This window comes from Pleurodeles waltl, chromosome 2_1, assembly GCF_031143425.1.
Source record: "Pleurodeles waltl isolate 20211129_DDA chromosome 2_1, aPleWal1.hap1.20221129, whole genome shotgun sequence".
NCBI classification, from domain to species: Eukaryota; Metazoa; Chordata; class Amphibia; order Caudata; family Salamandridae; genus Pleurodeles; species Pleurodeles waltl.
Genome location: NC_090438.1, coordinates 483,941,934 through 483,957,980, shown reverse-complemented (window position 1 = coordinate 483,957,980; position 16,047 = coordinate 483,941,934). Strand labels below are relative to the sequence as shown.

The following is a 16,047-nucleotide window of genomic DNA, read 5'->3' as shown; positions in this document are numbered from 1 at the left end:
TTAGACTCTGCGCACTTTACCACTGCTAACCAGTGCTAAAGTGCAAATGCTCTCTCCCTTTAAACATGGTAACATTGGATCATACCCAATTGGACTACTTAATTTACTTATAAGTCCCCAGTAATGTGCCCAGGGCCTGTAGATTAAGTGCTACTAGTGGGCCTGCAGCACTGGTTGTGCCACTCACTTAAGTAGCCCCTTAACCTTGTCTCAGGCCTGCTATTGCAAGGCCTGTGTGTGCAGTTTCACTGCCACTTCGACTTGGCATTTAAAAGTACTTGCCAAGCCTAAAGCTCCCATTTTCCTACATATAAGTCACCCCTAAGGGTAACCCCTAGAGCAGGGTGCTGTGTGGGTAAAAGGCAGGACATGTACCTGTGTAGTTTGCATGCCCTGGTAAATTCGTTTTTACACTACTGTGAGGCCTGCACTTAAATCTTTCTGTGCCTTACAATCCACGTCTGGCTGGGTTTAGTTGACAGCTCCTTGTGCATTCACTCAGACACACCCCAAACACAGGGTACTCAGCCTCACTTGCATACATCTGCATTTTGAATGGGTCTTCCTGGGCTGGGAGGGTGGAGGGCCTGCTCTCACACAAAGGACTGCCACACCCCCTACTGGGACCCTGTCAGACAGGATTGAACTGAAAGGGGACCTGGTGCACTTCTAAGCCACTCTTTGAAGTCTCCCCCACTTCAAAGGCACATTTGGGTATAAAACAGGGCCTCTGCCCTACCACCTCAGACACTTCCTGGAGAAGAAACTTGTAACCAGAACCTGCATCCTGCCAAGAAGAACTGCCTGGCTCCCCAAAGGACTCACCTGACTGCTTTCTGTGAAGGACTGCTGCCTTGCTGTTGCCCTGCTGCCTTGCTGTTCCCTGGCTGTGGTGAAGAAGTGCTCTCCAAGGGCTTGGATAAAGCTTGCCTCCTGTTCCCTGAAGTCTCAGGACCAAAAAGACTTCTCTCTTGCACCTGGACTCATTGTGTGGCGAACAATTCGACACACAGCTTGCTCCGCAGTGAAAAATTCACTGCACACGAACCCGGGACGCCGCCGCTCGACTTCGCAAGGAAAAGATAGACGCGGTGCCTGCGGTGTGACCAGAACTTCGATGCACGGCCAACCAGATCGACGCACAGCCGACCTGGGGCGACAACGCCTGACTCCTAGAAGGGAAATCGACGCCGTGCCTGCCGTGAGGGAGAAATTTCCCTGCATTACCCACCGGAATGACGCAGAGCTTGCCAACAACCCCAGAATTCCACGCACAGACCCCGGGCGTCTGAAAACCCCACGACCGGAAGAGGAGGCTGTCCGCGCACCAGAAAACGACGCAACCTCTTCTCCGCGTGGAAAATAATGATGCAAGTCCGTGTGTGAAGGGGCGAAACCGACGCACACACCATTTTTCCACGCATCTCCTTCTCTGCGGCCCTTTGTGGAGATTTTTCACTCAAACCAGCAACTTTGTGCTTGAAAGAGACTTTGTTTGCTTTTAAAAGACTTAAGACACTTTATATCACTTTTCAGTGATATCTTTACATTTTCTTATTGAATCTTTGATCGTTTTTGACCTGCAAATATCCAGATAAATATCAGATATTTTTCTAAACACTGTGGTGTATTTTTGTGGTGCTATATGGTGTTATTGTATGATTTATTGCACAAATACTTTACACATTGCCTTCTAAGTTAAGCCTGACTGCTCAGTGCCAAGCTACCAGAGGGTGGGCACAGGATAATTTGGATTGTGTGTGACTTACCCTGACTAGAGTGAGGGTCCTTGCTTGGACATGGGGTAACCTGACTGCCAACCAAAGACCCCATTTCTAACAAGACCCATTCTAAATAAGACCCATTGTTTTCTGTCATGTTGAATAGCTTGTTTGTGTTCTTAATTGTACAGTGTTAGTGTAATGGGAATCCTTTTGCCATTTTTGTTGTAATTTACTCAGCTGCGTTTGATGCATTTTAGTTTTCCTGGATAGCCAAGTTTGGCTCCATTGCAATTTAGAAGTTTTAACTGGGGTAGATTTACCATTAAACATGCCAAGTGTGTGTTTGTACCAGTCCGCCATGTTTTTGACTCGATCATTAGCTGGCCATCTAGAACCTACTCTAAGCAGCACTTCAGTTAGGTATTCTTCAGTTATGTTTGTCTAGATATGATAAGAACTGTCTTTGGATTAATTTATTTTTGTATTGGCTTATTGCTTTGTAGATACAAAGTTATCAAGTGATGGTCAGGCCAGTCAAGAAGTGGACCATATTGATGAGTATTTTACTGTGTTGGTGGGAGAACACTCAGTCCACGCTTTGTCCTTTAATATAAGTGGCTATATGTAAAGTTTGGATAAAACCAAGATCAGCTAGGGAGCTAGCTAGCTTCAAATCATCTGTATCTTTCGCATCACCAAACAAAAAATTGAAATTGCCCAATATCCTCATTTTCTAGCTGGTTCATGGTAGTGGTTTAGTGAACTCTAGGAGTGCTAACTCAAAGTTATCCCACGGACCTGGTGGGTGGCAAAGAAGCACAACAAATACTGACTCTGAGGAGGATAATTTAATGCATAATATCATATGTTTTAAAAATTCTATTTTGAGGGAAGGAACATTGCAATATTTGTTGGTTTTTCTTGGAAATTGCTCCTAATAGTTTCCCCCCTCTCTCCTCCACTGTTCTATTGGACATTCTCTTCCAGAGACGGCATATGTTTTAGGAATGCCATCTAAAATGTCAGGACCACATGCATCTTCCCACCTTGTCTTTGTGATAAACTATATACCTAACTGATTAGATAATATAGTTGCATTTATTTTAAGCTGTGATTGGACAAAGATGTTGCGTTAATCAATGCATAGTTAATGATGTATGATGAATGAGTTATCTCAGGCTTGGGATCCTTCATATAGGCTAGGTCTTAGTTATTTTAAGCTCCACTCAGGATAACAGGAAGACTGAGGTAGATTCGTACCGAGGACCTTGGGTTCTAGAACCCAAGCAATAGTTTCTATTATGTCATTTCTTGACTTATATCCAATCAAGAGGTGTTCACTCTGTCTCTGCTAGTTTAAATTATTCAGTGTCTCCTTGCAGGATTGAAATGTGGAGTTAGAAGAAGACATCAGTGGTAGAATACTTCTAGAAATATTGGACTCATTCTCGTTACCCTCAGAGGAAGATCCCTTAAATGTCAATTTTTTACTTTAGTCTTTGCTAGAGCTCATTATCTGTGTTGAGATATGGTGTTGTATGTTTTACATCTACAGATTCCTGTGTTTGTTTTGACCTTTAAGCTTCCATGTGTATTACAGCTTGTGACAGGTTTGCTCAGGTGGTCGGTAAACGTGGCCACAGTCTCAGTTAAATGGCCATGAGGAAATACCTCAGAATAAATATTAAATATGTATGTATTATGCCCTTCTAGGTCCTCACCAGCCCTCATGATGTTCAAATCAGCCAGTGCCAGATGTTTGAGGAGCACAGCTTTATATCTGGAGGACAATTTCATTATGTTGCTCATAATTGTTAGATTAACAAAATGATAGTAAATTGGTTAATATAAAAAGGAAGAAATACAACATGAAGACAGGAAGTAAAAAGAGGGGTTACCAAACAGTTCACACAGATTCAGGAAACAATTCAGTACCTATTGAACTTCTTGATTCAGCAAATACAGGTGATGGATAATATGTACAAGAGTGATTGTCGAAGGAGCTGAGGCTAAAAGAAAACAAGCATTACAAAAGCCAATAGGTCTGTCCTTTGCAATACATTTACAGAGCTGTTGGTTTGCCAATGTTTGTCTGCAAACTATTGTTTAGTAAAAGTAAAAGAAAACAAATTTCTAAGTACTGGAGGAAACACAAATTGCACACTGAATTCAGTGTTTTCAGTCTTTATAAATGGCATGGTTTCTTTCTCAAATACTTTTCACTCGGGCAATTGAACAGCATTTACAAAGAATAAGTTGTCAGAATGAAAACAGAAACACTTGGAAAGACCTATTGTGCTTTCCACATGATTCAGTCATTTGCTTCTCTGCAATAGCCTAGGCAGCAGGTTTATGAGCCTCCAGGGGAAGTGTCATGCTAAGTACATCTTCTGCCTCAGACACCAGCAGAATGAGTGCAAATAAGTGCCCCTTTCCCCCAGAGCAATAAAATCCCCTTTGTGCCAAAGCTTGTGCTTTCATGCAATATGTGGAATGCAGGAGATAAAATAAAAACAAATATTGAAGTCTGCTTTACAGTCGTATCCCAGCAAATATATCCCCATTAATGTTCTGTTATAGACAAGCTGGGTGGGTAGCAAAACAGCACAGGGGTTACTGGAGGAGGGAACCCTCCTCGCCTGAGAGAGAGAGCTAGCAAGCACATGCACTCTCCTGGTTTGCTAAATAAAAAAAGAAAAAGTGGTTTCTTAAATGTGAACTGTGCAAGAGTACAAGTCAGCTAATCAAAAGGATCATAAAGAGGCAGTATTCCAGAGGAGGGACAAACACAAGAAGAAGTAGTCAAGGCATTGAATAAGAAGTAAGCAAACGAGCGACAATAAATCCAACCAATGATTAGGAATGAGTGGGCTATATTCCCACTGTAAATTCACAGTAAGTAATTTGCAACCAGACATCTTGCACTGTCTGACTTGAGATTTAGGGCCAGATGTACGAAGATACTGGTTGCAATTTGTGATCAGTCTTTCTGTGACCAGTATCTCATTTTGCAAACTGACCTGTGTACTAAATCGTCAGTGTGGAGTGAGTCGCAAACAGACATATTTAGGTAGGTCTCAGATTGCAGCTCAGTGTGATTGGTTACTGTCACAGAGATGGCGGCCTGCAAGGGTCAGCAAACCACTGTGCCTGTGATTGCTTTTAAGTGAAGAAAACCTTTTTTTTGTATATATATTTTTTTTATGTTTCAGTCGGAGCTGTCTGCGGTCCCCTAGACTGCTGCCTATCCCTCTTGAAATTGTTACCCCAATTCACAAAAATAGAAGGCGTCCCTTTCCTTTGTGAATAAGTTGCCAACTTCACTTGGGAGTCAGTAACTTTACAATGGTTTGTTGCCAGAATTCCGGTGGCAATCCATTGATAGATCTGAGACCAATATGGAAGGGATGCCAACAGTGCACTAATTCCAAACCGCTGTTCGGTACCCAGCCACAAACCCAACTTAGGGTTGTTTGTGACTGTGGAAAAATGTTTCTCACATCTGGCTTCATCTTCATGCATCAGGTGGGGTATTATTTCCTGTCCAAAATCCTCCATGCCTTTTTTTCTAGTCCTTTTCCCGTCTGTGGCTTTGAACGAAGAAGCTGGAAAAAATAGAGTCAAAGTGAATAGTCCAGGCTTAATAACTAACGACTTTGGATTTTTTTTTTGGCAGTAGCCAATAGGATGCAAAAGAACAACCCCTTGAAGGAAAAAGAATGCTGTTCAAAATTTGAAATCAACTGTAAATGTGAAACTGAAGCGAGAAATATGCGTTGGCACATCAGAGACGAATATGGACTTTAGAAGATTGAAAAGATCTATAAAAATGGAGTTAAAACTTTAAACACTTTACTCCACACCATTTGTCTTTTATTTCTACAATCAATCTTGCGGGCGGTAGAAAACATTTCCTCTTTAAATCCAAACGTGCACGAGCCTCTCCTTATTATGTAGATGTATGCCATACTGACAGCAAAATGGATGTGCCTCGCGCTTGTCTGTGCATCCACAATGTGCCGCTGTGCATCAGTAGAGCCTTAAATCAAAAAGTACAGCTTGGCAATCGGTTCCAGGAAACCTTTTTCAAAACGCGATTGTATGAATAAAAACCAGGCAGACGTAAGCGAAACCATCTACGTTGTAGTATCATTGTGTTTTACTAATCCTGCGACCGTCGTGAAATTGCCATTGCCTTACATTATGTGTGTTTTTCTTTTCTAGCAAACTGGGCCTGCATCTCCCCCATGCAGTGGACAGCAAGAACGGCAAAGCTCATTTCATCTCCGAGAAGGAGACCCTAGAAGTCACGTTAACCATGAGAAGAGAGTTCGACTTCATCAACTTTGCCTGAAAGCGTGTGCCAAAGAGGGACCGGAGGCATGGCTACAAGGACAGTACAACGGTCACACCACTGATTATTCGGATGGAGGGGTGATCGAAGACATTTCAGCCTCATCGCCGACCAGCTGTACGGCGCCAGCACTGAAACGTCAGCAATGAAACAGACCAGGTTTTGACTGTTTCACATGGCTCTCTTGATCACTACTTCATCCCCTATTGCAGACTTTTTTCAAAATCTAGAACCCAAAGTTCCTAAATTAAGGCGTTTTCCTCACTACGCTGCTTTTGTTATTCCCATGACTCCATTATGAAATAGTAAAAAGGGAAGTGGCAGACATTCTTTCTTTGGGCACTATGGATGCTTTATAAGGACTTGTTCAGGATAAGTGAAAGTGTACCCAAACACAAATTCCATGCTTTTCGTGTTCAGCACAAATATCTATGATATGTGTTTTAAGTGAGATAGTCTAGAGACCTATTTGAAATAACCACATATCGGATATACAAAGGAATTTTAACAAGAAATGCTACCCGTTAGTATGTTGGTTGAGTTTCAGAAACACTCATAATTCGTGCTCTTTGTGTTTCTCAATTTTCATTGATGGTACAAGGGTTGTGATTGTTTATGAGAGTAAAATCTCTGTAAATACACAAAAGACTAGGGACACTTGAGATTTTAAGTCTGGGTAATTTTGACAGCCATGCGTGGTCTGCATTTTTTCTGTCTTGAAAAAAAAAATCACAATTTTAATCATAATTTCGCCTAGATGTGTGGAACTCAAATTCCCCTGGTTGTATTAGCCTGGCAAGTCACTACCTTCACCACTGCTGCTTCCTATATGTGGAGAAGAGACGTGGCCATTGTGAAGCATCGAAGGATATATTGGTGCGTTACTTGCCCAACAGAGCCATGGTACATGACATGGTAATTTCTTCTAATTTTAGATGGAAATTGTTTCAATTGAAAGATGGTTTATGGAAGTGCTTTTTCGAACACATATTTTCCTGAATTTGTTTAATACCAATCTTGCGCGCCTTAAACGTTCGAAAGGCATTTTGTAGGCTGTTAGTGCAAATGTAGAAAATGAAATAAAATACTTTTGAATCTATGCCATGGTACGTGCATTCCCATTTCCTCTTTACAAAGTTAAAGAGGCTATCTGCCCAGAACTACATTAAGCACATCCTTGATATGTTGTTAGGTTTTCAAAGGACCATTACATGTACTGCGGTCCACAAATGGTTGCAGCTTGGTGGCTGGATCTAGCATGTAGCAGGGACATTTTAGGGATTTGGGGAGGGGCTGAGCCACACGTATTTTGGGGGGCCTTGTTTGGAAACAGCTTTAAGTGTGTGATCCTATTTTCAATTCTTTCATGCCCTCTTTGGCCAGCCCCCTGACAATGAAGAGCACTTGTCAAAATGTGTTTACATCTAATATTTAGGAATAGTAATGTGTGTTTTCAGTACTGTAACACAGCAGCCACCCATTAATATCACTGCAAATAATCTGTAACATCCCCCATTTCTCATGTGTGAGGTCCTGTTTGATTTAAAAGACACTTTTTAAAATAGATGTTGCATGAAACATAAATACATTTCTCTGCAAAATGTCTGCAAGACTTTCAGAGATCATCCATATTAAAAATAAATGAAAGGAAAGGGGTATTTAAAACAATCTGTTTAAGAAATGTTCCAGGTCAACAGGGCAAGACTCTCTGCAGAACAGAGCTGCCTTTATCGGGGTCCCCCTTGAAAGGCTTAGGCCACAGCCCACTTTGCCCATGCCTCAAAACGTCTCTGATCTGAAGGCAGTATTGCCCTGAACCTGTTCTATTAAAAATATACAGATGACTATAGGGAGAGCAAAATGAAGTGCTTTATATCTCAAGAGTATTTCGTGTCTGTAACAACGTGTTTTCAAATACTCTTTCTGATCACCTGGCCAGCCTAGGCAACAGAATCTCGAAGGCATGATCACTCACCTCTCGTCAGATATCATTTCCATTGTAATATGTGTTTGCGAGTTTGTAATCTCTTAGGCGAAGTGGCCCTGCACCCTTGCCTCAAACTGTAATAAAACGGGTCCTATAGTCTGCTCTATGTCACTTTTGACGCTGGGTGGGTAAGGTGCAGCGTTACCTAAAGGTGAGCCGTCAGGAGAAAAGAGCCTTGAACGAGACATGTATCATTTTCCCCAAAGGGTTTCTATGCAGAAAAGCGTGTTGTGCTTTCACCTTTTATGCCATCCTTGACCATCTCCTGGTGACGGATTGCATGAGTGTGGGAAATATATAATAATGCCTATTCCTTTCACTGTTATTGATGTTTGTTAAATCATTTTTGTGCCTGCCAGAGCAATCACTGCTCTGGGTTATGTGCAACTGATAAATAGTGGACCTTTATTGATCGTGTATAAATAATCAAGGCACAAATCTCGAGTTAAGGTCCAAAAGAACATACGTTTTTGAGAATACATTCTTCCTTTGCACATGCACATGATGCTTAAGGCATCCCGCACGCGATATATCGACTGTCCTGCCTGCTGCTTTCTTAATTGGATTCAGGGTGGCTCCAGAGAGTGCAAGGTCAGCGGCAAAAGGTGGCAGTGCAAATTCAAAAGTAATCTAGAAAAGTTGCAAACAGGTTAACCATTCAGTGTAGAATCCTAAACTTGTGTTTACCTGTTTAAAGAATACAATCCAACTTAAAAATCGAGCAGGAGAACACACACATATCAGAATCCTTATGTTTTATTGCTCCATCAACTCAATTGTGTTGCGTTTTCGCCCGAGTGCGATTCATAATGTCTAGAATGTGGCTTAATATTGAGTATTTAATTTAAACATTGGAAGCCAAAGCCGTCTTTCCTTTATAAAGCCTTGAGAACTGCAAATTACATGTGTCAGAGATTAAAGTTTATATTCACAGAATCTGCACTCCTTCATAGCAGTATTCTTGGGCCCCAGATTTTAGGTTTAGGACAACGTATTACTGAAAACATGTCTGATCAGTTTGCACTAAAGATTCCACAGGAAATCATACGTCACCATGGTTCAACTTATTAACATCAGGTAAGAGAGATCACCGTTCTTTCCAAATACAAGACATATTTCTTCTTGCTTACTGTATTTGGCAAGTTAAGCAGCCAGGTGCTAGGCCCATTTCAAAAGATTATTGATCCATACTGTGGAAAAGGAATACACTTGGCCTTTACCTCTGTAAAAACTGGATCTATTGTTGGGGCTGGCAGCTGCCAATAAACGTGACACTTATCAAAGTTTAAAGATTCTGCTTTTGATATTAGCATGGTCAAATGGTCCTTATTACTACCCCCTTCCATTGACGAGAACATTTAACTATCCACAAGACAGTGCTGCATCCAAAGTTCACTGAATATACGTACCGTGAGAAGCTGGTCCGTCTGTCTGTCTCAGCCCACTCAGTAACAAGCACACAACAGTATGTTCATGGTTTCCTTTATACCGATTGACACACAGACGTTCACATAAGATAAAACCTATATAAGTAATGACTATCACCCAGTACTGTACCACTCCACAGCAATAAACCTCCCGTCACCAACTGATGAAGCATGAATACCTGAAGAGATCTACCACATGTCACTAATAATGGAGTACTTTAATTTAGTCCATCACTGCTGGTCCCAACAAGCTACATACAATGACCACTTCTTGATATCACACAATGACAACCATATACAGTATGATAGTAACAAAGCCCATTCCAGCAAATCTCTTCATGATTTCTCCCTTCAACCTGTGCGTTCTCAGAGTCCTAACATTTAGACAAAGTATTTCAGAATGGATAACACAGATCATTAACCAAATAAGTGGACTATGATCATAAGAAATACCTTAAAAGAGTCTGCGGAGGAGCTGTTTAAAACTGACAGCTTACTGAAAACATAAATTGTGAGCCCATCCCTTACACTTCTTCATCCATAACACTGCAAAGCTCTTCATCCCATAAGACAACCACACTTCAGTGGTCCTCATGCATGACATGGAAACTTCCCCATTAGCTCAAAACAAAAACCAAGCCCTTCCAACCACATACCCTACACAGCGAGGCATGCTTCCCTTAAAGACAAGCGCTGCAGCAACTCACATAGGGATAGTTAGCAACATATAAATGTTGTAATACAATGAAGGTTTTGTGTTTGTTGTATTAACCAGTTATCTCTAATGCGAATTTTACAGTAGTTGGGTCCATAACAACTGTCATCAGCTTATTTTTCCTGCTTATCTGCCACCTACTTAATTTTTAATTATATTTAAACAAGGGACCCCTTGAACTTGATAATGGTACCTAGGGCAGGAGAAACTAAACAACAATTTAAAGAGACCCCCAGCAACCTGACTTATTTTTTTCTTGCTCTTATCAATGGCTCAAACAGAATAATTATTCATTATACTATAATCTTTAATATCCATAAAAACAAATAACATTACATCATTGTATCCATCATTGTATTATCCATATGCAAATAATGTCTACTTGAACATTTAGCCAATATATTTAAAAAAAACATGTGCATCCTGCCACAAAGTGATATCTTGACCTGTGCATATTCACATAAATAGTATCTATTTTCTCAACTGGTGTGGAGTACTTTGTGGTGTTGTCACTATGTTACTGTTAGAAATGGGGTCTTTGGTTGACAGTCAGCCTACCCCCTGTTCAAGCAAGGACCCTCACTCTAGTCAGGATAAAAGAGAATCACCCTCAGCTGACCCCTGCTTACACCCTTGGTAGTTTGGCTGAGCAGTAGGCTTAACTTCTGAGTGCTAGGAGTAAAGTTTTTGTACCAACACACACGCATCAAAAATAACCCCGCACGGGCGAGTGCACGTCAAAAAGGGCTTGCGATGCGTTGATTCCACTCACGAGCGGGACCGTGCGTCGTTTCTCCTTTCACCGGGTCGGGGCACATTGTTTCTTCTCTCCGCAGGAGAGCGGTGCGTCGATCTGGTCAGCACTTTCGGGTCCGGGCAGACTTTGCGTTGTTTTTCCACGCACAGCGGTACTTGAGTCAGAAATCTAGCCGCACGATGATCCGAAAACCCCTCAGCGCGGGTTGTGATCTCCAGCCTCCATCAGCGATGCTGCGCGTCGTTTCTACTGCTCAATGCGTCGATTCTCCGGTCGTGTTTCCTGCGAGCGTCGTTTCTCAGCTGCGGAGTCGGCGGCGTGTCATTTCTTCAGCCGTAGATCGGAGTTGCGTCTATCTTTTCCTCGCACATTGCTCTGTGCGTGGATTTCCTTGTCTTTAGGCTCACAGCTTCTCCTTTCAGGGTCCCAGGAACTGGATGGGTACCACAGGGCAGAGTAGGAGTCTCTCCAGAGACTCCAGGTGCTGGCAGAGAGAAGTCTTTGCTGTCCCTGAGACTTCAAACAACAGGAGGCAAGGTCTAAATCAAGCCCTTGGAGATTTCTTCTCAAGATGGAAGGTACACAAAGTCCAGTCTTTGCCCTCTTACTCTGGCAGAAGCAGCAACTGCAGGATAGCTCCACAAAGCACCGTCACAGGCAGGGCATCTCTTCTTCGTCAGCACTTCAGCTCTTCTCCAGGCAGAGGTTCCTCTTGTTTCCAGAAGGGTTTCTAAAGTCTGTGGTTTTGGGTGCCCTTCGTATACCCAATTTCTCCCTTGAAGTAGGCCTACTTCAAAGTAAAGTCTCTTTTGAATGTGACATCCTGCCTTGCCCAGACCAGGCCCCAGACACTCACCAGGGGGTTGGAGGCTGCATTGTGTGAGGGCAGGCACAGCCCTTTCAGGTGTGAGTGACCACTCCCCCCTCCCTCCTAGCACAGATTGCTCATCAGGAAATGCAGACTACACCCTAGCTCCTTTTGTGTCACTGTCTAGTGTGAGGTGCAACCAGCCCAACTGCCAAACTGACCCAGACAGGGAATCCACAAACAGGAAGAGTCACATAAATGGTATAAGCAAGAAAATGCCCAATCCAAAAAGTGGCATTTTCAAACACACAATCTCATAATCAACTTTACTAAAATATGTATTTTTAAATTGTGAGCTCAGAGACCCCAAACTCCACATGTCCATCCACTCCCAAAGGGAATCTACACTTTAATCAGATTTAAAGGAAGCCCCCATGTTAACATATGAGAGGGACAGGGCTTGCAGCAGTGAAAACCAAATTTAGCAATATTTCACTGTCGGGACATATAAAACACCTTACTATATGCCCTACCTTAACATACACGGCGCCCTGCCCTTGGGGCTACCTAGGGCCTACCTTAGGAGTGTCTGACATGTAAGAAAAGGGAAGGTTTAGGCCTGGCAAGTGGGTACACTTGCCAAGTCGAATTTACAGTTAAAAACTGCACACACAGACACTGCAGTGGCAGGTCTGAGACATGATTACAGAGCTACTTATGTGGGTGGAACAACCAGTGCTGCAGGCCCACTAGTAGCATTTGATTTACAGGCCCTGGCACCTCTAGTGCACTTTACTAGGGACTTACTAGTAAATCAAATATGCCAATCGGGGATAAGCCAATCACATACATATTTTATAAAGAAGCACTTGCACTTTAGCACTGGTTAGCAGTGGTAAAGTGCCCAGAGTAACAAAAACAGTACATTTAGAGTTCAGCACACATCAACAACCTGGGGAGCAGAGGCAAAAAGTTAAGGGAGACCACGCCAAGGATGAAAAGTCTAACAGTTACTGTATGAGTTACTTCACAAATACATTGTACATTAGAAATACAAATACTTCTAAGTTAAGCCTGCCTGCTCTGTGACCAGCTACCGGAGTGTGACCTCAGGATCATTTAGGTTGTTTTGTAACTTAATCTGACTATAATTGTGGTCCCTACTTGGACAGGATACCAGGATACATACCTCTGCCATCTAGAGACCCAATGTCTAACAAAAAGCAGAAAGAACAGATGATGGCTATAATGCTGAACAATGCAAATATTCACCCCCAGTCACAGATCTGGGATTAATCCATTGTCTTTCTGCTCACCACGCCACCCCAGTTTGGACCCAGCCATATGCAAATCACTCTTGACCCTGCTCCTCCTGGGAACAGTCTAGCTGGAACTGCCAGGCCAAGTCCTTCCTAGACTGGAAACAAGCATCCTGGTACCATTCTAGCTTGAATCCAGTGGCACAGTGAGCACGGGACCAACGTCTGGGCATAGTCTTCCCAATTAGGGCAACAAAATAAAAAAGAACAGATGAAGGACTTAATGCTGAATAATGCAAACATTCGCCCCCTGTCACAGATCTGGGATTAATACATATTTTTTTGCTCACTACATCCCAGTTTGGATTCAGCCATATGCAAATCATTCTTGACCCTGCTCCCTGTGGGAACTGTCCAGCCTGAACTGCAAGGCCAGGTCCTCCCTGGAGTGGAAAAAGCATCCTGGGACAGATTTTTGGGTATCACCCCTCATCAGCCAGTCTAGCTTGAATACAGTGGCACAGTGAGCCTGGGTCCCACCTGTGGGCATATCCTTCCCACGTAGGGCGACAAAAGCAAAAAGAGCAGATGATGGACAGAATCCTGAACAATGCAGACATTCACCCCCAGTCACAGATTTGGGTTTAATCCATCAATTGTTTGCTCACCACTCCACCCCAGCTTGGACACAGCCATATGCAGATGCACATGCATATGCTGGATCCAAACTGAAATAGCATGGCAGGCAAAAAAACAATGGATTTAGCCCAAATCTGTTACTGCGGGTGAATGTTTGATTTGTTTTGTATTCCGGCCATCATTTGTCCTTTGTGCACAATAAATGACAAAAGCATCCCAGCCTGCATCTTCTCACACTTCATTGTCTTGTGCTACACCATTTACCTCAAGAATTAAAGCAATACACCTTCCACTGTCTGGGAGGCAATACCTCTACCTCCATCGTGTGCTGTTCTAGAAGGGGTATCCGAAATGGAACCCCCTGGTCTCTGCAAGCACACACTAACAAACAATATGGAGTCCTGATATACACATCAAGGGATGTCAATGCAGGGTCTAGACATTACATTTAACAGAAACATTACCTGGCTGGGGCTTCACTCCTATGCCTGAACATAAAACAATAAAAAAAGTTTGGTCAATACTATCAATCAGAAAAAGGTACAGTGCCACCATCACTTAATTTATATGACCCAGGCCATCAACCGTAGTCCCTTGTCAACTACAGGACACACTTGTTGCATCCCCTCTGGACCACAGAGTTATTATTGTCATGTGTGTAAGGCCAAACAAATAACAAGATATTCAAATGACCTACAGCCGGGAACATTCAGGAAAGAGATGCAAGCATTTAATACCATGCAGTGGACAGTCTCATCCCAAGAACATCTTCCTCCTTATCACATGTCACAAAGGAGTGCTTCTCTACAATAAGGCATCACTGCACTTAACAACTTGGCTGGTTTAGACCTACAATTTGAATCCCTATGCATGTCTCTGCATTTAGGGATGATACTGTAAGGGGATGGAGCTGAAACCGCTATCAAGAATTACACACTAAAATGGAAAAGGTTCTGCGTTTGGCTAAAAACATGCAACATCAATCTTCTGCGTATGCAACCAAACTGTATTCGTCCTCACTTGTTAAATTTGGCAAAGTCACACTTATTCTTCATGGTAGGTTTCTTTGACATCTTATTTTTTTAGATATCTTTGCTGCCCTAGCTCGTTGCCACTGTTCTCACCAGGACTGTTAAAGATAGTATGAAAGGACAAACAGCCTTCTACATGGAGATTGAAAACTTTTCTAGGTGCCCTTATTAGGCACCCCTTTAAGCTGATATGTAAGACTTACTAAAAGACGGGTTTCTTGCAAACAGCGTTTCTCTTCACATTGACTTCCGTATGTGGATTTGGGCTAAACTGCCACATTCTCTGTCCACATACCCTCCATGAAATTCATCAAAGACAAGGAGACCAACCCACGATTCATTCCAAAAGTGCATTTATCCTTTCTCTTCAATGAGACGATTCACCTAACATTTTTCCTGAATCCTCTTCTCCGTCAGAGAGCAATCTGCCCTCACAATATGTCAAGCTATGTTTAAACTAAAGGTTTCTGTTAATCAGATCAGATGTTGTTATTTAGCACCTCTAACTCTGCCCAATTTCCAAGCAAGGCATTTCCTGCTGAATTACATTTTGATTTGCTTTCTGCTACATAAAGGCAAACAGCGTATGAGACATAGAGTTGGGACGAGGGGGCATTGCAGGAGGAGAAAGACAGCTACTGCAGCATTGTTCACTGGAGTGTTCTTCAAAGACATCTACAGAGCTGTGACATGGGGTTCCAGCCCCAGCTTCACAAAGTATTACTGCTTCAACATCCAGTCAAGGAATCTATGAAAGATCCAATGCGGGAGCAGAAAATGTTACTAGCCTATAATTTGTTCCCCAATATTGATATTTAGCATAGGGTCACTTGCAAATCTAAACTCTTGAGCTTCTGGAGAATGTTGGAGCTCTGTGACTCTCCAATTCATTGGCTGGTGCTTGCTTCACACAATAAAGTGGCTCGACCACACATAGTCTGTGTCTATTTTCAGTGTTAATTGAGTCTATATGTGGACTGTTATGGAAACTTTGACTACCGAAGGTTCCTAGCTTGATAACTGGAAACAATTGAAGCATGTGTAACTATGAAAGATAACAATGCTAAAGCCTGTCGGGCAGGTCAGTAGCTTTTACTTATGCAGGGACGGCTGTTGGCATAGTTGGAAGCAATAGGGTCTCTTCAACTGCAGCAAAGGTGCCTAATTTGGGGCATCGCTGCACAGGTGTGTGGTTGACTAACAGAGTATGAGAGTGATTAACGTCATGCTCCTCCTTGCCTGCACTGTATTCCAGCGCATGTGTGTAAATCTGTTTTCTGAAATTGCAGCAAATGCATTTTTTATGAAAAAGTAAACTAACTCCAAGATCAAAACAAGGGTTGGTA

The 16,047-nt window shown here is 42.5% G+C and overlaps 1 protein-coding gene across 1 annotated transcript in view; it reads left to right on the top strand.

Annotated features, from left to right (window-relative positions):
- DNAAF6 (dynein axonemal assembly factor 6) overlaps positions 1 to 7,177 on the top strand; it is a 195,963-nt gene extending 188,786 nt beyond the window's left edge. The window contains exon 7 of the mRNA XM_069213733.1: positions 5,949 to 7,177. Coding sequence (XP_069069834.1) covers positions 5,949 to 6,078 — 130 coding nt within the window. The 3' untranslated portion in view covers positions 6,079 to 7,177. The remainder of the gene's footprint in view (positions 1 to 5,948) is intronic.
- Positions 7,178 to 16,047: the final 8,870 nt, after the last annotated feature.